The following is a 24,655-nucleotide window of genomic DNA, read 5'->3' on the forward strand; positions in this document are numbered from 1 at the left end:
TCATACTGGTAGAGATGGTCTGACCACCTGTAAATTCGAAGTGGTCGATGTCCAGATCCCAATGTAGCGAGTAGTGTTGTCAGTGCTTGATGGTCTGGGCGGAGAGTGAACTTTCTTCCATACAGATAGACGTGCCAGTGCTCGCATGCATAGATACATGCCAGAGCTTCGCGTTCCCCTGTGGAGTACTTGCGTTCTGTCTCCGAAAGTGAGATGCAAATGCTACAGGTTGTTCGCTACCTGTGATCCATTGTGAAAGTACTGCTCTCACTGCCATACCTGATTCATTCCTCATGATGGAAATCTTTGCATTAGGATCAAAATGTGTGAGGACTGGAGATGTGACATTCTCCTTCAGCCTGACAAATGTATGTTGCTGGGAATGAGTCCATTCCCAGGGCATATCCTTGCGCAGTAGCTTACGGAGAGGTTCAGCGATCTCTTTGTAGTTGGGTACAAACTTGAGGTAGAAGTTGGTAGTCCCGAGAAATTATGCATGCTCTTTTGCATTTGACGGAGTGGGAAGAGTCCTAACTGCTTCGATGTTGTCCTGTGTCAGGTACACCCCGTTGGATGTCACATGATATCCCAAGAAGTCAATCTCTAATGGTGCAAAGGTACACTTTCCCTCATTCAGCGTCAAGTTGTGTTTTGCTCGTTGTGACTTCACTTCATCCAGCCACTGATCACGTTCTACTTTGTCTTTCCTGTAGACGACGATGTCATCAAGGAGATTGAGAGCTCCCTCAACACCAGAAAGGACAGAAGAGACGAACTTCTGAAATGCACTTGATACAGAACTGAGGTCGTATGGCATTCTAGTTACTGGAGCATGCCTTCATGAGTCACGAATCCAGTTAAATGTCTGCTCTGCTTTGCTAGAGGTACCTGAAGGTAGCTTCTCCTCAAATCTAGCTTTGTGAACACTGTGGAACCGTGGAATGAAGCAGAAAGTTAATTGATGGTGAGAAGTGGGTATTTATCAGGAATAACAGCTTTACTCACTGAATTAAGATCAACACAAAGTCGTAACTCTCCATTCTTACATCAGGCAATGACGAGATTCGACACCCATGGAGACGCGAGTGGTCAGTTTGTGCTCAGTTGCCCTGAGTGAGTGTATGGTTCATGCTCCGTCACCCAGAGCGAGTGGTTGGTTCATGCTGCATCGCCCTGAGCGAGTGATCGGTTCGTGCTCCATCGCCCTGAGTGAGTGGTCGGTTCGTGCTCGGTCGCCCTGAGCGAGTGGTCGGTTCATGCCCCATTGCCCTGAGCGAGTGGTCAGTTTGTGCTCCGTCCCCCTGAGTGAGTGGCCGGTTCGTGCTCCGTCCCCCTGAGTGAGTGGCCGGTTCATGCTCCATCGCCCTGAGCGAGTGGTGGGTTCATGCTCTGTCACTCAGAGTGAGTGGTCGGTTCATGCTGCATTGCCCTGAGGGAGTGGTCAGTTCGTGCTCCGTCGCCCTGAGCGAGTGTCGGTTCGTGCTCGGTCGCCCTGAGCGAGTGTCGGTTCGTGCTCCGTAGCCCTGAGCGAGTGGTCGGTTCATGCCCCATTGCCCTGAGCGAGTGGTCGGTTCGTGCTCCGTCGCCCTGAGCAAGTGGTCGTTTTGTGCTCTGTTGCCCTGAGCGAGTGTTCGGATTGTGCTCCGTTGCCCTCAGCGAGTAATCAGTTTGTGCTCTGTCGCCCTGAGCGAGTGCTCAGTTCGTGCTCTGTCACCCTGAGCAAGTGGTCGGTTTGCGCGCCGTCGCCCTGAGGGAGTGGTTGGTTCGTGCTCCGTCGCCCTGAGTGAGTGGTTGGTTCGTGCTCCGTCACCTTGAGCGAGTGGTGGGTTCGTGTTCCATCGCCCTGAGCAAGTGGTCGCTTCGTGCATGGAGTGTAAATGAGGTTGTGGAGGTTACGTAGGGTTATGGAGTGTAAATGAGATTATGGAGGTAACGTGGGGTTATGGAGTGTAAATGAGATTGTGGAGGTAACGTGGGGTTATGGAGTGTAAATGAGATTGTGGAGGTAACGTGGGGTTATGGAGTGTAAATGAGATTGTGGAGGTCACGTGGGGTTATGGAGTGTAAATGAGATTATGGAGGTAACGTGGGGTTATGGAGTGTAAATGAGATTGTGGAGGTAACGTGGGGTTATGGAGTGTAAATGAGATTGTGGAGGTAACGTGGGGTTATGGAGTGTAAATGAGATTGTGGAGGTAACGTGGGGTTATGGAGTGTAAATGAGATTGTGGAGGTAACGTGGGGTTATGGAGTGTAAATGAGATTATGGAGGTAACGTGGGGTTATGGAGTGTAAATGAGATTGTGGAGGTAACGTGGGGTTATGGAGTGTAAATGAGATTATGGAGGTAACGTGGGGTTATGGAGTGTAAATGAGATTGTGGAGGTAACGTGGGGTTATGGAGAGGTATAAAGGTCGTTGTGGTTGTTGATTTGGTTATATTATGATGGTGGAGTGAAACACAGGAGGAATATTGTACGTGTGATTGTTTCTGAGATAGTCATTGTAGTTGTTTGTTCACCTGGAACCTTCAGGTCCTTCAAAAGATCCTACGCTGATTGCGGTCAATTTTCGAAAATTGATTATTTTACTACAATGATCCACGTTCACCTGATTGTACAGTACGAGATGAAGTGTGATCATCATAGTCCACTGAATGAAGTTTTTATTTTTATTTTTATTTTTTTTCAGCCTCACAGCCGTCTTCAGAAAGTGTGTACTCTGAAGTTATAACAATGGAATGAAAGTTTAAAAAAATTTTTTTTTAAGTAAGCCCGATTGCTTTACTATTTGTTCTCCACATAGTTTGAGCTCATCTACATCGTTTAAAGAAATGGAGAAAGTTGAGTTATCCAATGACCTCTCTCTCTCTCTCTCTCTCTCTCTCTCTCTCTCTCTCTCTCTCTCTCTCTCTCTCTCTCTCTCTCTCTCTTTCTCTTTCTCTTTCTCTTTCTCTTTCTCTTTCTCTTTCTCTTTCTCTTTCTCTTTCTCTTTCTCTTTCTCTTTCTCTTTCTCTTTCTCTTTCTCTTTCTCTTTCTCTTTCTCTTTCTCTTTCTCTTTCTCTTTCTCTTTCTCTTTCTCTTTCTCTTTCTCCCTCTCTTTCTTCCTCTCTTCCTCTCTTTCTTCCTCTCTTTCTTCCTCTCTTTCTTCCTCTCTTTCTTCCTCTCTTTCTTCCTCTCTTTCTTCCTCTCTTTCTTCCTCTCTTTCTTCCTCTCTTTCTTTCTCTCTTTCTTCCTCTCTTTCTTTCTCTCTTTCTTTCTCTCTTTCTTTCTCTCTTTCTTTTTCTCTTTATTTCTCTCTTTCTTTCTCTCTCTCTTTCTCTCTCTTTCTTTCTCTCTTTCTTTCTCTCTTTCTTTCTTTCTCTCTTTCTTTCTCTCTTTCTTTCTTTCTTTCTCTCTTTCTTTCTCTCTTTCTTTCTTTCTTTCTCTCTTTCTTTCTCTCTTTCTTTCTCTCTCTTTCTCTCTTTCTCTCTCTGGCATCAACAGCCTCCTCTCACAATCATGACCTCGCTATCACCCAAATGTAATATGAACCCACTGGGCTCAAGGGATTGATTGTTTGCAGCCCATTGGCCCAGGATGATGGAATGAGGGAACATGCAGGTGTGAGCCTCTTGGGCAGGGAGAAGAAGGATCGGCTCTGGTTGACCAGCAATGATTCCCTAAGATTATTTGATGTAAAATGAAATGCCCTTGTCTTTCATGCAATATATATTTATACATTTTTTTTGAGCCTGAGATACCATAAAAAATATAATCCCTCAATCTTTCACTCACATCCCCGTCATCTCCCAGTACTTGATGGGTGAGTGACGTCATGCATCTGCCAAACTCAGCAGCACCGATGCTTTGTGTTTGCGTATTAGTCACTGTGATAAGTTTTCTCTTTGCGGTATATTTTCTGTCGGATGAAAGCCAGTTGTGTTCAGTGTATACGACGTGAGAGTTCTGTTGTTTTTGTGATTTGATTTTTTGTTAGAAATTATTGGTGATCATGGATGTTAAATGTCTGGTAGCACATTGCGAGCCCGTTTCGAGCGCAGTCGAAGAAGCGGGTTTGCAGTGTGTACGTGTCTGTGTCTGCGTGGTGTGTCTGTGTGTATCTGTCTGGCAACAAACCTTTATTATGAGAATATGAAGACAAATTAATAATTGTGTCAAAATATCAAAGGGTAAAGTCCACAGTATGTACAAAGAGGCCTTTTTTTGTCCGTCCGTCACAGAGTGGGAGACGGTTGGGTTTTGTAATCACTTCCATATCTCTTTGTTCAGCCTTCTGTTGTGCAGCAGGGGATGGGGTTTTTCAATTGTTTGCCATTTGAGTTGGTGTCATCAAACTTTCAATGAACCTTTAATATGAGAAAATATAGAGAACACTCTTTAATACATTTTAAAAATTTGCTTGTACCTGTTGTTTTCGTCAAGTTTAGTTTGAATACAGAGTGGACACTGTGCCTTTTACACTTGAGAAAGTGGAGAAGTTTCCAGCAACCCTCGATTCTGATTCTGAAACTGGACCGGACGGCTTCAGCTCACGTGTCCTAAAAACCTGTTCTGCTGCTCTTGCATACCCTCTCTCTCTGCCCTTTTCATCCTATCACTTGCCCAAGCTCATCTTCCATCTGCATGGAAATCAACCTACACCACAGCATTACATAAAAATGGTGCAAAAACCTATCTCCTCAACTACAAACCAATCAGCTCATTTCAAATCATCAGCAAGGTCATGCAATCCATCAGCGCAGTTAACATAAAATCATTCCTTTTCTCCAACAGCCTCATCTCGGATCATCAGTTTGATTTCAGACCTGGTTACTCCTTCTACTCTCCCAACAATGGATGAAGGCCCTCTATGTCAGACATGAGATCAGGGTGTCTTTCTGGACATATCTCGAGCTTTCGAAACATCCTGGAATCCTGCCTTACTCTCGAAGATGTCTGCCTCTGGTATTCAAGACCAACTCCACTCTTTGACTACGAGAGGAGAGGAAGTCAGTAACCCAAGTGTGGCTCTCAACGGAACCCTTTCATCTCCTTTCCCTGTCAAGGCTGGAGTGCCACAAGGCAGTGTTTTAGGCCCCAGTCTATTCCTAATATTGATCAACGATGTCTCTGAATCTAGAAAATCCCATTTATATATTTTCTGATGACGACTCCATCTGCAGAAGCATCTCTAATCATTCAGACAGGCAGGCTGCAGCTTCTTTCCTGTCTTCAGACTTTAACACAATCACAAGCTGGTCAAACACTTGGAATATGTCTTTCAAATATCACACTCATTATCTCGCTCTGAAAGGACCATTTGGCAAACCCCCACCCATCTACTTTCTTAACAACCCCCTTGAGAAAGTCATCTGCAGCTTGATGGAGTTCTGCTCTCACCTCTTGGCTGACGCCTCTGCCTTGCACCTTTCTCAGCTTGATGCTGTGGAAACCAAGGCCTTCACAATTATTGGAATGTCCCAAGATGAAGTTGAGTCTCTCTCAACAGGTGGAAAGTGTCTATGTGGTTGTACCATCATGGACATGCCATGGATGGTGGTCCGTTCAGCCACTTTCAGTTACACTCCTGAGAATGTGTTTGTTTGAGTTCCTTGGATCCCTATGGAATGTCTTGGCCTGGTTTTGGACTTTCTAGTCAGCTGTGACTGATGAATGTCTGGTCTGTTAATCATGACTTATCAAATATGATGTTACAATCACAGAAAAAAATAACACGATACCTGCACGTGCACGTGTCAACCCACCAACTTGTGTGCTGCATTCAAATTAGTTTCGTATCGTTTTCTGCAATATTAGGGGATTCCATCGAATTATACTTCGTTCAATCAGACATCCATATCAATTCACTTGGTCTGCTGGCTTTGTCAGAAAGTAGATAGGATAATGACATCTCTTCCGACTCTTGTAATATCTGGTTACATATTTTATCGACTTGATCATCCTCAATCTCATGGTGTTGTTATTGCTATCGAAGACTCTTTGCCTGTAGTTCATGAAAACTCATCAGGTATTACAAAGAGTGCTTCTATGCGAGTTGGTTGTCTTTAGAGATCAGAAATATCTACCTTTGGATGCTATCCTCTATTTGTATCAGACAACTATACACTCTCTTCTGGAGTTCTGGTGCCACATTTGGGCTGGAGCACCAGCTTGTTATCCGTCCTTATAAGACAGGCTCCAGAAGTGCGGAGTTAATTTGGTTGGAATAGAGCTTGGCTCTCTTTACAAGCACTTTCACATCGTAGGTCTTTTGCTACTCTAAGTTTGTTACGTCTCTGCTGATGCAGTCGCTGGAGGCATGATGTTTTTGGGTTGTCTGTCCATCTGTCCATACACCCGTACATACATCATCCATTCGTCCGTCCGTGCTGATTTTCTCTATTTTATCTGCAGCCACTTATCGGACTGACAAAATTTTCACCGAAGGTGCAACTACTCTTGTGGAATGTTTTAATGATAATTATGACGTCATAGGTTACGTGGTGTGGCAGCCATGTTGGAAAAAAGGAAAAAAATTTGGACCTATGTATATCCGAAATCACTTAATGGAGAAAAATTGAAACTTGGCACATGTGACATACTCCCCAAGGGGAAAAAAATGATTTTTTTTTTAATGATGTCAGAGGTGCCTTTGTTATGACGTCATAATTGCATACATCAAACACTTTATCCGATCAGTATGAAATTTTTTGAGGGTCATCGAGGACAAAATTGTATGGGGGGGAAAATTCATGATATTGTCGATCATGTGGTTCAGGCAGCCTTTTTTTTTTTTTAATATAAAAGCCTTTTTATTTCTCCTCCGACAATTTTTTTTCGATTTCTCCTATGATGAGGCTGACGTCAGGTCAGGCCAGATTAGATCTGTGATTTGCTACAGGTATCATGTAAACCTGTACTAACCTGTTCCATGATCAGGTTGTCGGTGACTAAACCGTCGCCCCCACCAGGTTTTTTGGTGAGGAGGGTGTTTGGATATGGACACCCAGCAGGATTAAAAACAAAACCTGTCAAAGGGCGGAGGAGCTCCTTGTGAGCCAACGGCCATCCATATCTTGTCCCAACTGTGTCTGTGGACGTCCTCCTCCAGTTCGGTTACTTCTTATTAGGAGGTTGGTGGCAGGATTTGCACTCCAGCCGCCGTAAAACCCTTCATTCCGCAAAACACAAAAACGCAAAGAAATCTGAAAACCCACTCCGTGGGAGTACCTCCTGCACAGCTTCCCTTCGCAGGGCAGCTCACCGGATGACGGGATTAGGGCAAAGCCTTCTGGACCCCCAATCTTTGATAATAGGAGGGAAACCACGGGGTAACATCCCTGGGTCAGATTGTGGGAGAGTGTGTCAGAGTGGTGCTGAGGTGTCATCCACCAGACGGCGGTCTCCTTCGGTTAACCTGAGGCGGTCCCATCGGTTGGTTGCCTGGAATGTCCTATCCCTAAGAGAGGATGATCACCTGTCTCTGTTATCATCTGAGTGGTTACACCTACTATTGGTCTGGTCGCTCTGATGGTTACCATTCCCAAGGAGTTGCTGCAGCTGTGTCCAATAAGCTGACCCCAATGATAATTGAGGTAACACCGGTCAAGGAGCGTATTATGAGACTAAGGATTCATCACTCCTTGGTTCTCATTTCCGTGGTCTCTGTTTATGCTCCGACTGAGGCGAGTGATCTCACCGTGAAGGACACATTCTACGCCATGCTCGAGTCTGTGGTTGATCATTGCCCCAGACGAGATACACTTCTCGTCTTGGGGGATTTCAATGCATTGACTGGACCTGAAAGGGATGGTTATGAGACGTGTGTTGGTCCCCATGAGTCAGGAACTATGAACCGGAATAGCACTAAGTTCCTTGACTTTGCAAGAAGTCATGGACTTGGGGTGGCTAGTTCATGGTTTCAGCACCCACAAGCACATCACTGGACTTGGTATTCCAACGCTGGCGATGTGGCAAAGGAGATTGACCATGTCCTCGTTGATGGTCGCTGGAGGATGATCCAGAACTGCAGGGTCTACCGGAGTGCTCAGTTCCTCAATACTGACCACGGGCTTGTTGTAGCAACTCTGAAGTTGCACCTTAAATCCAGCAGAATAGTACCATCCCAGCCTCGGCTGGATGTTGGCAAGCTCAAGGATGAGAGGGTAGCTGAGGAGTTTGCGAAAAGGCTGAGTGGAGATTTGAGGAGTCTCGGTGCTTTGGGAGGTCCTGAAGAGTTGTGGAGCGCCTTCAAGACCACTATCCTTGATGTTGCCGGTGGATGTCTTGGAACTCATCGTAGGGCAAAGAAGAATTTTGTCTCTCAAGGGACACTGGATACCATTGACCAGAGTTGCAGGGCCAGGCTGAATGGCAGAGCTGAGCTGTTCAGGGAGCTGAGGTGTAAAACTGTACGTGCACTGAGGGTGGACAAGGAGGCCTATGTGCGAGGAATCTGTGAGGGTGTAGAGCATCACCTGTGGTCAAGGGATTCTCGTCCCGCTTACAGGGGAATTTGCGCATTGCGTTCATCCAAGCCCATCCCTCGGTGTACTGCAGTTAGAGCAGAGGGTGGTAGGCTCTTGACAGAGGAGTCCGAAGTGAAGGCCCGCTGGGCCGGTTACTTTGAGTGGTTGTACCATTCTGATCCACCAGCTGTCGAGTTGGACGTCAGGGGTGTTACAATCCCTGTTGCTGACCCTCAAATCAACTGTGGTCCACCGTCACTTGTGGAAACACAGGCTGTGGTGAACCGGTTGAAATGGGGTAAAGCTCCAGGGATCTGTTGCATCCATGCTGAACCTCCCAAGGCTGGTGGAAATGCTGCACTCGTGTCGTTGCATACAGTTTTGTGCTCTGCTTGGAACACAGGCATCATCCCAACTGATTGGAAGAGGGGCCTTGTTGTCCCTCTCTGGAAAGGGCAGCGTGATCGCCAACACTGCAACAACTACCGAGGGGTGATGCTGCTTTCAGTGCCGGGCAAGGTCTTTGCTCGGATAATTCTTGATAAGGTTCGCCACCATCTGCTTGAGCACCAGCGTCCAGAGCAGTCAGGCTTTACACCAAAGAGATCAATGATTGACCGTATCCTTGCACTTCGTGTCCTCACCAAACGCAGATGAGAGTTTCGGCAGGGGCTGCTTTCAGCCTATGTTGATCTCTGTAAAGCGTTCGATTCAGTGAATCGGGATGCCCTCTGGAGGATTCTTGGTCTTCATGGGGTGCCACCAAAACTGATCGATCTGATGTCTGAACTCTACTCTGGTACCGAGAGTGCTGTGAGATGTGGTGGTACCATCTCTGACTTACTTCCAGTTGTTACTGGAGTTTGTCAGGGGTGTGTACTTGCCCCCACACTTTTCAGCACTTGTATGGACTGGATTCTAGGGAGGATGTCAGAGAGATCAAGTTGCAGTGCATCGCTTGGGAATGTCAAGGTTTCTGACCTTGATTTCGCAGATGATGCAGTCATCTTTGCGGAGACTTTAGATATCCTTTTGGGGGCCCTCGAGGTGCTGAATGAGGAGTCGGAGCCGCTGGGATTACGGGTTTCCTGGGTCAAAACAAAGGTCCAGGCTTTCATTGACATCTTGGATGCTGCTGTCCTGTCTGTGCCTGTTTGTGGTGAGAATGTTGAGGTTGTGGAGAGATTCACTTACCTTGGCAGTGATATTCATGTCTCTGCCGGCTGTGAGTCGGAGGTCAATCGACGTTTGGGTCGGGCCTGGGGAGTCATGGATTCACTGGATAATGGGGTGTGGCGCTGCCGGTACCTGTGCCGGAGGACGAAAGCCCGAATCTTCAGGTCCTTGGTGCTTCCAGTCTTGCTCTATGGATGTGAGACTTGGATTCTTACAAAGGATCTGAGACAGAGACTTAATTCCTTTGGAACCAGGTCTCTTCAGAGAATCCTTGGCTATCACTGGTCGGACTTTGTGTCCAACAAGCGGTTGCTGAGAGAGACTCAAATGAGATTTGTTACCTGCATAGTCTGTGAGTGTCAGCTGCAGCTGTATGGACATGTGGCTCGTTTTCCTGACGCTGATCCTGCTCACCAGATTCTCTCAGTGAGGGAGTCTCGTGAGTGGAGGAGGCCAATGGGCCGACCACGTGCCTCGTGGTTGCAGCAGGTTGATCGCCATCTCAAGGAGATGGGGATGGGCCAGGAATCTGCCCTGGGGGATGGCCAGACGGAGGCCCCTGGAGTACCGGCAGAATGTGGACACAGCGACGCGCTGCTCTGGCGCATCCTCCCATACCTGACCTGAGTCTGAGTCATTGGGACTCTTACTCTCTCACCGTAGGCAGGTCTGTGGTCTTTGTCTTCTACCGTCTCCTCTCCAGTCTTGACCCCATGCTCTGTCTATGGTATGTCCCCCCCCCCCCCCATATTTCCGCAGAGCGCTCAAGATCCGCCAGCAACCCTCCTTCTGGTAAAACTACCAAAATCATGAATCACTGCTCACCTTCACTCTTTCCTTCCTCTTTTTTACCCACCTTTGGAACAAACTCACACACTCTGTTCAATCCCACACTTTCCTCCAGGTCTTCAAAATAGGTGTTCACCAACACCTCTTGTCTTTCCTCATCCAAAACCTCGATCTTTTCTACCCCCATTAATCCACTCCAAGCCCACCTCCTTTAAATTCCCTACTTTCCTTCCTGAATGTCCCTGTAATATCATTCTTGTATACCCAGTGTTCCGCACCCCATCCCTCTCCCTTCCACAGATCTCCTAATGTCTCTGTTCCCCTCTGTTTTGTCCTTCCCTCTCCTGCTCCTTTTGTCTCATGCCCCCCTTGCTGTGCGTTGTGTGTTAGCTCTCAGACGAGCCTCGACAATGTATACAAAAAAAAAGCCTTCAAAAACCTTCTTCTCCGAAATAGCTGAACAGATCGAGGCAAAACTTTACAGGATCACCAATCCATGAGAACCAAAAACTTCTCCACCCATGATGTCATAGCTCACATGGTTTGGCAGTTGATTTTTTGAAGATTAAACCTTTAAAATTTTTCTTCTCCAGAACGGCTAGACAGATCGTGGGGAAACTTCCCCAAGCCTTGTTTATAGGTCACACGGTCTGGCAGTCATATTGGATTGAATGAAAATCCTGAAAAAAACATTTCTCTTGAACTGCTTCATCAATCGACGTGAAACGTCACAGTAATGATCTAGTAGTGATGGGAATATATGGTTTTTTAAAAATACTTCAGCTTCATCGAACGCGTGGTCTGGAATCCAGAATTATTTAATATTTTAAATCTAGGTTCAGGGATTTAAATCAAACTTGGTACAAGTATGTCTCATGATGTAATAATGTGTGCAGAGGCACATCTGGAAACGTCGCGACATCGAAGAGTGCCCTTCTAGTTTTACAGATATTTTCATGGTAAATGCTCTGCTGTTCTTTCCAACTTGGTACCTTCTGTCGGGGTCTTTGGTCAGGGGACTCATCTTGCCACCACTTCACACCTATACACTCTGGCCATACCTCGGTTTAGAACGAAGAGCTATTCTGGGGGCTTTTTTCCATGTTCTGCATCAATTTGGAATTCTTTGCCGATCGCATGCTTCCCCACATCTTATGATCTGTTTTTTTCTAGAATAATATAAATTATGACCTCCTTGTTTGATCATTCTTCTTTCCTTCTTTTTTTTTTCTTTTATTTTGTAGTGCTATCCATTTAGTGACTCTCAGGCTTGTTTAGGGTAAATTTCAATGATTAAACAAAACAAAAAAACCCTCTTGGTGACACTCCCAAAATCCATGATTGATCACTGCTCACCTCCACACATTTGTTCCTTTTTTTTTCCTCCCCTGTTGAATCACCTTCCACATTCTGTTGAATCTCATTCTTCCTTTCAGGTCTTCAAGACACCTGTTCACCACCATCTCAGGTCATGTCCAATCCAAAACCATGATCTTTTCTCGTCCCGTTCCCGCTCCCCCACCTCCTTCCAAATTTCTAGTTTTTTTTCTTCCTGAGAGTGTGCTTCTGTGTCCATCCAGTCCACCCCATGCATCCTCCCCTACCACCCACTCCCCCTCACACCCTTTACTTCTCCAAGTGTCCCTCTCTTTTGTATTTCATCCCTGTTGTTGATGTTCCCCCCTCTCAATACTGTGGCTTTTTTAATGTTGTGTCCTGATCTGTTCAGTGTTCCAAATCTTCCACAAGCCTTGACCTTAATTGCAGAAAAAATGACACTACAAACCCATAAAAAACCTGGTTTACTTGTGAAAATAGTGTCTCAGTTGCTATGGATACAGTCTTGGTTGCTAAGGACGGATTAACCAAAATGGTCATCAGTGTTCACTCTCTATAGGCCATAACTTGTATGTATGTACTGTATGTATGTCAGTAGCATGTAATAAGACGTGCCTCCACCGACTTTTCTCAAGAGTGAAGAAAATAATTCTAAATCCTCCTTTATCGACCCAAATAAGGAGGTTGGCAAAGCCGGACACATGAATCAAAGCCGTGTCACGGAAACTCAAACTCATCACGATCAGCCATTGATGCATCACCTTAAAGTGCCACAGGACTCGTGAAGCTTTGTGAAGCCAGCGTGACAGACCACATTTGAGATTTCTCAGCCGTAACAGCAAATTGGCCAGTGAGAAGGTTCCCACAGGGATGCTTTCATTGCATAGTGAGGGCACATGTGGAGAGGGAATTCATCGGATTTCTGCTCGGTTTGAACCATTTGGAAACTCAGGTGTTCTATCCCTGCGGAAATTCCTTCGACGACATTGTAGTGCCACACGAAGAAGTTGCTAAAAACAAAAAAAACAGAGGCTACCAAACAACGATGTCAGCAATCATGGTAGTGATGATCATTTTTCTTGTTTGGTTTTGTAGTTTCCTTTTTTTTTTTACATGTAAACATCAACCAAATTATACATCTCCCTACATCTCTTGGCATGAAGGGAACATGTTTGTTTCATGAACATGAAGAGATGCATTATAAGACAGTTCATTAAATATACACTCTACTTATAAAGGGTAAGCATATGTAGATAGGGTAAAGGTATGCAAACTCTCCTTTTAGCTGTCAAGCCTGGGTTTGAATCTTGGCCCAGTTATAAACTGCCATCCTGGTGTTTCACATACATACATACATACATACATACATACATACATACATACATACATACAGGGGGAGGCATCAATTTGGGTGCCATCCCTTGGATTAGCATGAGACTAAAGGATCCATCTGCCAGCACTGGTTGTTGGGGGACATTAGAGATCTCACGTTGCCTTTCGGGAAGAATAGGTGAGTTATCGCTGGTAACATGAAAAAAATTACAAATTCTTGCTGACATCCTGAAGACAAATGCAGCAGCAGCCTAGTTTTTGTAATTAGCTTTATCCTACATTGAATTTAATTGTTGGACGATACGGCCTTCCTGCTGGAGGACAAAATAGATGGGTGGATTAATGTAAGAATACTTAGAAAATTCAGTCCTAATTGAGCGACTCAAAATGAAATTTTGGATTTTTCGAAAAATATTTGGAATCGCACAAGGATAAAATATTGTTGTGGTTACCAAATTCGCAAACCACCATTCAGGTCCCTTAGGTGAGGTATCTCGGTAAGTGCATGTGTAGTTAGGCCCAAACCCGTTGTCTAGTGGGAATACATGTCATTTATGCGAGCTGCGACTCTTCAGGATAGCCGTTTTTCTTTTACTATCTTTATTTTGGACCAACCGCCATGATTACCACCACAACCACAACATCAACCACCAACCACAACACCGCTTCACCACAACCGCCACGACCTTCACGTCACACCTCGCAACCGTAGCATCGCCACCGTTCTTGCCCCGCTGTGGGTACCGGTGTTGGACTCGTGCAGGGCGCACGTTGAACAGCGTGTACAAAATCACGGATTTTGTGCTTCAAAAACGGATCAAAAAGCCTTCACGCCCACTTTTTCTCGGGCCAATGGGGAGCGAGGTGAAAGGTCAAAGGGAGGGGGTCAAAGGCGAAGCTACGGGGGATAAAAGGACCGTGTTCGTCAGTCAGAGCAGTGTGGAAGTCTGGAGCCCGAAGCCTGCAGTAGCTGGAGAAGCTGAAGAGAGTCGAACGAGGAGAGCCCAAAGAAGAGTCCAGGGTGGAGAGTCCAGAGGCGGAGAGGCGGCAGCGGCGAAGGCAGACGAGGGGGTGCTCGCGACGGTGCCAGGAGCTGCACGCCCGAGGAAGGCCGGCAGCGCGACCTGGCCGAGGTGGAGACGCACACCAGGGATAATAAAGATCCTCTATACCCCGAGCATCAGCAACCCCCTCCTGTTTCCCCCCGCGCTGAGATAGTGCGACCAAGGGGTCACTTTTCCCACCCCCTGCCAGGCACTGTCCGCGAGGCCCACGGAGTGAGGCGCCATCGCCGCTCCGCGTCTCATCACCAGACGGGTAGGCGCGACCCGGTCTCGGCCTCAGGCCCGCCTCATTCTTGAGGGTATTCTTTCCTTGGTTTTGGGTATGTGTTGTCGGCGCCGTCTGTGAAGTAGAATTGTATAAGTGTTGCCGTGTGCTCGGTAGTCGGTATTAGCTCTGCACTGTGTTTTCACTTTTATATTTGCTTTTTGTGTAAATGGAATTGTGTTTTCTTTTTTTGTGTGCATTTGGTGGAATTGTATTTGTGTGCTTCCCGTGTGCCGCGAATAAATGTGCTTTATTGTTGAACTGTTCTCCCGCTTCGCTTCGTCTTTTCCCCCATTGAACCCTCATCTTGCTTCACGTAAAGGGTTGGTAGTGGGCTGAGTACGCCCGATAATTAATCGAACCGTCGAGGTCGACGATAACACCGCTCGGTTATTCTGATAGTACGGAACGGGTCGCTTAAGTGGCCCGTGTCCGAAGTCGACCTGCGGCGAGGTGCGATCGCCCGGTCTACCCTCCGCGTGGGTACTTAGGTAGGTCGAATTTGGCGAGCAACCCTATCCCACGCGGGGGCTGATTGGCTCGATCGCGGTGAGACCGAAAGGTCCGCCCGTGACTGGTTCCCGGCGTTAGTCCGAGAGGGTCACGACTGGATTGTCCGTCCGGTGGGCGACGTGCCGCGATTCGAGTTACGTGGCCGTCAGCACGCCGGCGGGCGCGAAATCCGCAACACTGGTGTCAGGTCGTGCGATACAAATTCATCGCCCTCCTCGCGGCACTGGTATTGGAGAGCGGGACAACGGGCTCTCCTGTCTCCAGCGAAATTCACGGGAATCGGTCCAGGGGTGAGAGAAGCGACCCCCGATTCCCTCCAAATTACGAGCGAGCAAATTAACCCTTTAAGAGAAGCAAGATGGCGTCTCAAGGCGAGCGGGAGCCGGGGGTATTAGAAATGGATGTAGAATGTGTAGAATCCATGGTCCAGGATGGAATCCCCGTGCAGGAAATGTTGATTGTGCAGGAACACGGACTCGCCCAACTGAACCCAGAGCCCGAAATGGGTGCGGCAGCGGCCGCAGTGTATGACACCCCTCCCCCTCTCCACCAAAACCCTTCCCCGACCCCTGCCGAAACGGCTCACCCAAGCGCACCCGACATGACCCAGCTATTCACCATGCTGGCAAAAATGTATGCGGAAACGACAGCGAAGATGATTGCGAACATGAACAAGCAAATGGACGAAGTAAAAACGACGATGGATGCGAATACACAACAAATAAACGAAAAGATGGATACAAATACAAACGAAATGAAAGGCATGAACGAAAAGATGGATGCGAATACACAAAAAATGGATGAAAAGATGGATACAAATACAAATGAAGTGAAAACGACGATGGATGCGAATACACAGCACATGAAGGAAGAAATGAAAAAGTTCCGGGGTGAGACGCAGAACATGGGCCGATGCCTGCAGGCGGGCATGAAGGCCGTGACAAAGGAAATAATAGTTGAGACAATGGAGGTAAAGGGTGAAGAGTTGGCAGAGACACGGAAGATAGAAAAATAGAGGAAAGACTACACGATGAAGACGGGGTAAGTGACGTGCACACACACACGGAGGTAGTGGAGGACAATGGGGGTGAGCTGGCGGACTGGGTCGAGACCCGGTGCGAGCACCTGGATGGCCTCCTCCAGGAACGAGGGGAGGGAGTATGCCCCCTTGAGGTGAGTCACGACCAGGTGAGTTCGGTCGTGCTTTGCGAGGTTGAGAGGAGGAGTGCTGTGGACGGGTGCACGGAGAGCTTGGGGGGTATAGAGGCCCCGGAGACCCTTGTGGGGACACAAATCCCCAGTGTGGTTGTCCCTGTGTGTGTGGTGCAAGGTGTGAGTGCGTCCCCGTGTGCGGAAGCGACCCCGTGTGTGAGTGGTGTGGTGGCGATGGTGTCGGAGTACGTGCTTCCCAGCCCCGCGTGTGTGGGTGAGGCACCGTGTGTGAGTGAGGCACGGAGTATGGATGAGGCACCACAGGTTAGTGCCCCCGCGTGTGTGGGTGAGGCACCGTGTGTGGAAGAGACCGCGTGTTTGAGTGTCGCCGTGTGTATGAGTGAGGTACCGCGGGTGAGTGCCCCCGCGTGTGTGAGTGAGGCACGGAGTGTGGATGAGGCACAGCGGTTGAGTGCCCCCGCGTGTATGAGTGAGGCACGGTGTGTGGATGAGGCACCGCGGGTTAGTGCCCCCGCGTGTGTGAGTGAGGCACGGAGTGTGGATGAGGCACAGCGGTTGAGTGCCCCCGCGTGTGTGAGTGTCGCCGTGTGTATGAGTGAGGTACCGCGGGTGAGTGCCCCCGCGTGTGTGGATGAGGGACGGAGTGCGAGTGAGGGACCGCGGGTGAGTGCCCCCGCACGCGTGAGTGAACGGCCGTGTGCAAGGTCGCTGTGTGCAAGGGAGACCGTGTGTGTGAGAGAGCGGTATGTGAGGGAGATGTCGGTTGGCATGCGGGAGCACGCAGCCGCGTCTCCCGGGGTGAGTTTAATGGTGTGGACTGTGTGCGTCGTAACACGCAGGTGTGCGTGTGTGGAATGGAGACGGAGACGGCGACATGGGAGAAACGAAAGCCGGGTAGCGGCTGTAGTTGTTTCGGGGACCGTGCCGGGTTCACCCAGCCGCGAGCACGAGGTTCGTGCTGTGCAACGCACGAGACTACCACGTGCTCGCTTGCGAGAGTGAAGTCCCGGTCCGGAAACGCCAGCGGTGGATTTGCCGATCCCGCGGACGGACAAAGTTTAGGCAGGTAAATGGATTTGGACCGGACGGGTTCTCCACGCGATCGTGTGTGTTAAGCTCCAACGGGCAAAGCACATGTGTTCGCGTGGGGAACCCCTCGAGACGTGGGGCTTGTTTTTTTATGCGCACGGTGACGTCATGGCTGCACGTGGGGTTGGAATCCGGCAGGAGGGGTATCTCTGCCGGATGGTCCCGTCCAAGGAGGGACGAGGAACACGTGCAGCTGCATGACGTCACGGGCAGGTGCAAAGTGCGCGAGCTCTGAGTTGCCGCGCAGGTGCTGCGCATGGGAAGAAAAAAAAAAGCAAGCCTCACTTTCGGGTACACAGGATTCCTGGGCAAGGGGTGAAAGACCCCCTTACCCTGGGCACAGGATGAAAACTAGTTAGGGGGAAGGGTTGGTTAGCTTAGCTAGACCGACTCCATGGGGCAGGGGTAAGTCCTCATGGAGTCCGTGGAATGGATTAGTTAGAGGGATTGCAGCCAGATTTAGGTTGGGAAATAAAATGATTTATTTGAGAACAGTGACAGACAGTGAATGTGTAGTGGGGACGTAGTTTAGCTACGTAGGTTAAAAGGGAACGTGCTGTAGTTTAAGGGATGACGTGGGAGCACGAGTTAGTTAGGGGATGTAGTTAGAAGGATGGCAGAGTTCAGCGGTGTGTGTGTTGAAGAGTTGGAGAGTTGTGAGGTGAGTACTTGGTGAATGAGTGAGGCCAGCGGGTCTGTGTGTATGGAGTGAATGGGGAATGCATGGTGCGATGAGTGATTGGGGGGAGGAGTGACTCCCGCCCAAGGGATCCCCGGGGTCAGAGTAAAGTGAGTTAGCTGGGTTAGTCAAATTGAAAAATGGAGGTCGTTTTGCTGTTGGTGGGAAAGTAGGCTCGAGACCCATTTGGAGGGGTGCAGGAGCCCTTTTGACGGGCTTGGGAGCATGGCTGCGAAAGGTGAGTATCGCTGAGTGGGTACCCCGGGCACCAGGCTAGTCGGCCGTGGTAGGCCAAGGGCCCATGGGGGGCCGGGATAGCGTAGTGGGCACGGGTGCGCCTGCTTGGTGCGGGGGCCCGGGGCGCCATTAGCCGCGTGGGCAGTGTTGTGGGCACGGGTGACCCTCGGAAAGGGGCCCGGGAGGCCGGCCTGCCACGTGTGCGTTTCAGGGGAGGTGCCATGGGGGCACTCCCCGGTGTTAGGGAGCTGGTAGGCTCGGAGGCAGTGTAGTGCCCGGGGTGCCATAGCGGGAGAATCGGCAGAGGGTCGTGCCTGCCAAAGGGAGCCACGTGTCCCAGCCAGGAGACCGTGTGAGGGCACGGAGAGAAAATTGGGGGGCGAGGCCCGAAATTGTGAGGACACCAACACAGGCGACGGGAATCTGGGTTGTTAGAACCAATAGTTTAAGCGAGAGGCGCTTGTTGAAAGCCCCGGGGTAGTTTAAGAGTTAATGGTTAGGGTAGATTAGGAGATGTACCCCTCCGCACCATCCATCCCCTCGCTGTCGTTGTGGGCCGCTGGACCCACTTGGTGTTAAGATCGCCGAACTCTGGGGAGGCCATTCTGAGGCTTGAGTTGGGCCTCGACACAGGACGTTAGCTCTCCCTTGTTCCCCTCCGGGAAGGGAACGTAGGGGTTGGGAGTAGGCTAGGTGACAGAATAGGTTAGCCGAACAAGGACGATAAAGGGGGTTAGGGGACGATTTATAGTGGGGGAGTAAAAATAAAAACAACAAAAAAATAAGTTGGGGCTAAATTGGGGTTTGACAAATTAAGGGAGTGGGTATGTACAGTGACAGGCAAAGGCGATAGGTTGGGAGGGAGACGGGTAGGTAGGTCCGAGCCCGCCTTCCAAGTGGCCAGCACCACCGCACTCCCTCCACCAACTTCCACTGACGGCAAAAGCTGGCCAGCTTCATCTGCCGGCTGGGTTACTGCAAGGCCTGTGCCGGCCAGTTCATCTGCTGGCTGTTTTTCTTCGAGGCCTGTGCCGGCCAGTTCGTCTGCCGGCTGTGTTTGCCTGCAACGGTCTTCTGCGGGCTGTGTTTGCCTGCAGCGGGCTGTGTTTGCCTGCTGCCTTTGCCATGCCATGCCCACTGCCCCTGTTCACCAGCCCCCGTTCAATTTTTGCTTTGCCCCCCCTGTTCATTTCCATGTGCGCCAGGATCAAGGCAACAGTTTGCAAGCTGCAAGAACTGCCCTGTTGGCAGCTACAACACGGGCCTGCAGTGGCGGCCCGTGCACCGTGTTTGTGTCCATGCATCCATTCGTTGTGCTCATTGCGTGTGCCACTTGAGCTGGCACGGAGACTGCGTTTGTGCAGCCCATGCACCGTTGTGGTTCACTGCATTCAGTTCAAACCGTTCATGCATCCATTCGTTGTGCTCATTGCGTGTGCCACTTGAGCTGGCACGGAGACTGCGTTGTGCAGCCCAAGCACCGTTGTGGTTCACTGAGTTCAGTTCAAAAGGGAAGGCCTTGGACTGCGTGTGAGCAGCCAGCCACGTTCCCTGTCACCTGCATTGTTTGAGCCAGAGACTGCATGCGGGCAGCCTGGCTCCCTGCTAACTGCTTTCTTTTTGCAGAGTTCAATGATCCTGGGCCATGGTTTAGTGTAAAATTTGTAAGTTAAGGTTAAGATGTACTGTAAATATGAGTGCGCCCCCGGCATGTATGTCTTAGCGCCGGCAATTTTATTTAAGTCGTCCGTGTGAGTGAGTTTGTTTAGGTAGTTACGCAGCCCTCAGGTTATTTATTTTGGGGACACGAATACCATGAATGTCGCACCCAGGGATCCGTAGGTAAAATGTACTAGGGGAAAACTACACATGATGGCACACGAAAATTTGACGACTCGGGACGAGTCTGTAAAAAGGGGAGGGGGTAGTGTTGTGGTTACCAAATTCGCAAACCACCATTCAGGTCCCTTAGGTGAGGTATCTCGGTAAGTGCATGTGTAGTTAGGCCCAAACCCGTTGTCTAGTGGGAATACATGTCATTTATGCAAGCTGCGACTCTTCAGGATAGCCGTTTTTCTTTTACTATCTTTATTTTGGACCAACCGCCATGATTACCACCACAACCACAACATCAACCACCAACCACAACACCGCTTCACCACAACCGCCACGACCTTCACGTCACACCTCGCAACCGTAGCATCGCCACCGTTCTTGCCCCGCTGTGGGTACCGGTGTTGGACTCGTGCAGGGCGCACGTTGAACAGCGTGTACAAAATCACGGATTTTGTGCTTCAAAAACGGATCAAAAAGCCTTCACGCCCACTTTTTCTCGGGCCAATGGGGAGCGAGGTGAAAGGTCAAAGGGAGGGGGTCAAAGGCGAAGCTACGGGGGGATAAAAGGACCGTGTTCGTCAGTCAGAGCAGTGTGGAAGTCTGGAGCCCGAAGCCTGCAGTAGCTGGAGAAGCTGAAGAGAGTCGAACGAGGAGAGCCCAAAGAAGAGTCCAGGGTGGAGAGTCCAGAGGCGGAGAGGCGGCAGCGGCGAAGGCAGACGAGGGGGTGCTCGCGACGGTGCCAGGAGCTGCACGCCCGAGGAAGGCCGGCAGCGCGACCTGGCCGAGGTGGAGACGCACACCAGGGATAATAAAGATCCTCTATACCCCGAGCATCAGCAACCCCCTCCTGTTTCCCCCCGCGCTGAGATAGTGCGACCAAGGGGGCCCCTTTTCCCACCCCCTGCCAGGCACTGTCCGCGAGGCCCACGGAGTGAGGCGCCATCGCCGCTCCGCGTCTCATCACCAGACGGGTAGGCGCGACCCGGTCTCGGCCTCAGGCCCGCCTCATTCTTGAGGGTATTCTTTCCTTGGTTTTGGGTATGTGTTGTCGGCGCCGTCTGTGAAGTAGAATTGTATAAGTGTTGCCGTGTGCTCGGTAGTCGGTATTAGCTCTGCACTGTGTTTTCACTTTTATATTTGCTTTTTGTGTAAATGGAATTGTGTTTTCTTTTTTTTGTGTGCATTTGGTGGAATTGTATTTGTGTGCTTCCCGTGTGCCGCGAATAAATGTGCTTTATTGTTGAACTGTTCTCCCGCTTCGCTTCGTCTTTTCCCCCATTGAACCCTCATCTTGCTTCACGTAAAGGGTTGGTAGTGGGCTGAATACGCCCGATAATTAATCGAACCGTCGAGGTCGACGATAACACCGCTTGGTTATTCTGATAGTACGGAACGGGTCGCTTAAGTGGCCCGTGTCCGAAGTCGACCTGCGGCGAGGTGCGATCGCCCGGTCTACCCTCCGCGTGGGTACTTAGGTAGGTCGAATTTGGCGAGCAACCCTATCCCACGCGGGGGCTGATTGGCTCGATCGCGGTGAGACCGAAAGGTCCGCCCGTGACTGGTTCCCGGCGTTAGTCCGAGAGGGTCACGACTGGATTGTCCATCCGGTGGGCGACGTGCCGCGATTCGAGTTACGTGGCCGTTCGCACGCCGGCGGGCGCGAAATCCGCAACAATATATATATATATATATATATATATATATATATATATATATATATATATATATATATATATATATATATATATATATATATATATATATATATATACATATATATATATATATATATATATATATATATATATATATATATATATATATATATATATATATATATATATATATATATATATATATATATATATATATATATATATATATATATATATATATATATATATATATACAGTATAATATGATGAAGATAATTGCTGTGTTATTCAAATTTGTTGTTGCTATGCTTGCTGTGCGTATGTTATCGGTCTGCACAGGAGACTGGAACACCTGGGGATCTTGGAGTCAATGTGACTGGCAAATGCAGCAACACCGCACCCGTGTTTGCACCACTACATCTCACCCGCCAGAGCAATGCATGGGAACTGCCTTTGAAAGACGGCAGTGCATTCGGCACCCGAACACCATTCCAGGTGATAATACAGTAACTGTACCATCGATTGATGACTCCCTATTGGAACCATTCTAAAGTTTGAATTACACCACCACTAATTTGTTTGTTATGATGATTTTATATTTGCTTTTCCAGTGGTTATGCTAATAAACAATCTCTAAGGAAGATGGATGCAAACACAGTAGAATTTTTGACACCTCAAACCCCCACCTCGCCCCACCCCTCCCCCATCCAAAATGTGTTCTTCTGCACAAATCTTTATTCCCCTTATTCCTCCTTCCTACCATATCCCTTTGACCATTTCTATGCACTCATCCCCAGTTCATCAAGGTTGAGTTTTCTCTTCTTTCCTTCCTTCCTTCCTTCTTGTGCTTGATCCATTTTCAATTTTTTTTAATACTGCAAGTACAGGAGAAGGGTCGACCCATGGGCACTCAGACAATGGAATAAGATTCAATAATAGTGATTGTACAAGCATCACATGCAGACCAGAGCATGCAGATTCACAAAACATGAACGTCATTAATGAGCCAGCTTGGTTTTTATTTTGTTTGTATGTTTTTTTTACTGATAATCCAATAGTTGCAGAGCTTTATTGCTATTTCTGTTGCATAGCATAACTCTTGAAACAAACATGAAAATTGAAGCTCAGAATCCCAATCCTAAATACCACTGCCTTCAGTTGGAATTGAACATGCAACCTCTGGGATACTCGTCCGGTGTCCTCACCGACAAGCAACCACCCGTTTTAACCATACATATCAAGTTGATAACCCACTGCCAAAATGCACAAACACTTGGCCTTTTACAAGTGTTACTAATCAAACCGATGAGTTTTTGTTGTAAAATTTCAGTGAACTCTTAATCCACACTGTAGAGTTTTAGAAAATAGAAGTGCATCAATGTATAATTTTAATTGAAAATGAAGAAATTGACAGGCAAATGCACAATAATTACCATAAGTAAAATTAGAATGTATCCCTGTGAGTCGTTTTGAATCAAATTAAAATAATTATCCAATAAGTGAATGCATCATTTGTGCAAATTGACTGACTATTATCCATTATAAAATTATATTGTGTGTATTGTGATGAAACACACAAACACACACACTGAAGCAAAAGTGACTGTACAGTTGTATACATTATATACAATACAATAAATGTATCCAACTGTATAGTCGCTTGTGTGTGTGTGTGTGTGTGTGTGTGTGTGTGTGTGTGTGTGTGTGTGTGTGTATGTGTGTGTGTGTGTGTGTGTGTATGTGTGTCTACAATATATATATATATATATATATATATATATATATATATATATATATATATATATATATATATATATATATATATATATACGGTATACAGTATATATATATATAAGTATATATATATATATATATATATATATATATATATATATATATATATATATATATTATTATATATATATACTAGTAAAGGTGCCCGTCTTGGACGGGCGTCACTGGCAACATATGGTAAAAGACAGATCGCATGAATGTATTTTAAACAATATATTATATCATTTTTATCCATTGATTAATTATCATTCAGGTTTTCCCCTTTGACTGCCCCACAGTAACTCTACTTCGATGACATTACCACGGAGTTTAGTGACAACACAACGTGTACCATTCGTGAGTTCCGGAGGATCCATAGAGCACATTAAAATTACAGGGCACCCTATTTTAAAGTGATCCAAAAGGCCAGATCAGTTTCGTGTACATATTCATATCTTGTAGATTTTAGCTGGCCGATCAGTTTCGTGTACATATTCATATCTTGTAGATTTTAGCTGATTCTGAAACTGTTAACAGCATGTCGATCGGATGGTTCTGTGATTTTCTACGGTAGTAAATAGAAGTACGACTTAAGCCTGTACGCCACTATGCGGAGACCCGAGGACCTAATATTTCACAACAAACTAAAAACTCACAAAATTTGAAGATATTTTAAATAAACAATTTATAATAATATCAATTAAGTATCATTTTTATCCATCAATAATATGAATTGTTCTATACAGCTATAGTTGTTCTCCTGGGATCTGCGCATCCATCCACGATCTATGTTCTCATGAAGTGCAGTAGGAATAATAAAAACAGCACCGTGCGGGAGTGTAGGTAATCTCTCCAAAGCTCTCGGAAAGCCTTAAAATGCATCATGATCGGTTTGATTGTGAACAGATATACGGACGGACGGACATCGAGACCGGTTTTATTCGGTCATCATGAAGGTACCGCTTGATATTACGCATTGAAATAGAGATATGAATACTCAAGTGAGTTTATTATATGTCTATAATTGATAGCTTATTGACAACTCAATAACATGAGCAATTTGTTATGGCGTATAGTGATTAATAATAACATACTCGACAAAAGGTTTTACGAACTCATCTTAGTGGTCCTCTAAAAAATGGGAAACATTTTTATTTCTTTTTTGTGCAATAATTCCTCCCATTTTGCAAATGGAGAACATGAACTGTTTAACTACCATAATCATCAAAACGAATTTTGAGGGGCCTCTTTAGGAAGACAATAATATCATCTATATTAATATTTTGG

At 47.4% G+C, this 24,655-nt stretch overlaps 1 protein-coding gene across 1 annotated transcript in view; it reads left to right on the forward strand.

Annotated features, from left to right (window-relative positions):
- LOC147013677 (semaphorin-5A-like) overlaps positions 1–24,655 on the forward strand; it is a 257,475-nt gene that overhangs the window by 182,934 nt on the left and 49,886 nt on the right. Inside the window, exon 21 of the mRNA XM_085851573.1 lies at positions 21,935–22,090. Within this exon, the coding sequence (XP_085707699.1) occupies positions 21,935–22,090 (156 nt within the window). The remainder of the gene's footprint in view (positions 1–21,934; positions 22,091–24,655) is intronic.

Source organism: Eptatretus burgeri, chromosome 13 (genome assembly GCF_056783735.1).
Source record: "Eptatretus burgeri isolate ZD-2024b chromosome 13, Ebu_testis_v1, whole genome shotgun sequence".
Lineage (NCBI taxonomy): Eukaryota > Metazoa > Chordata > Myxini > Myxiniformes > Myxinidae > Eptatretus > Eptatretus burgeri.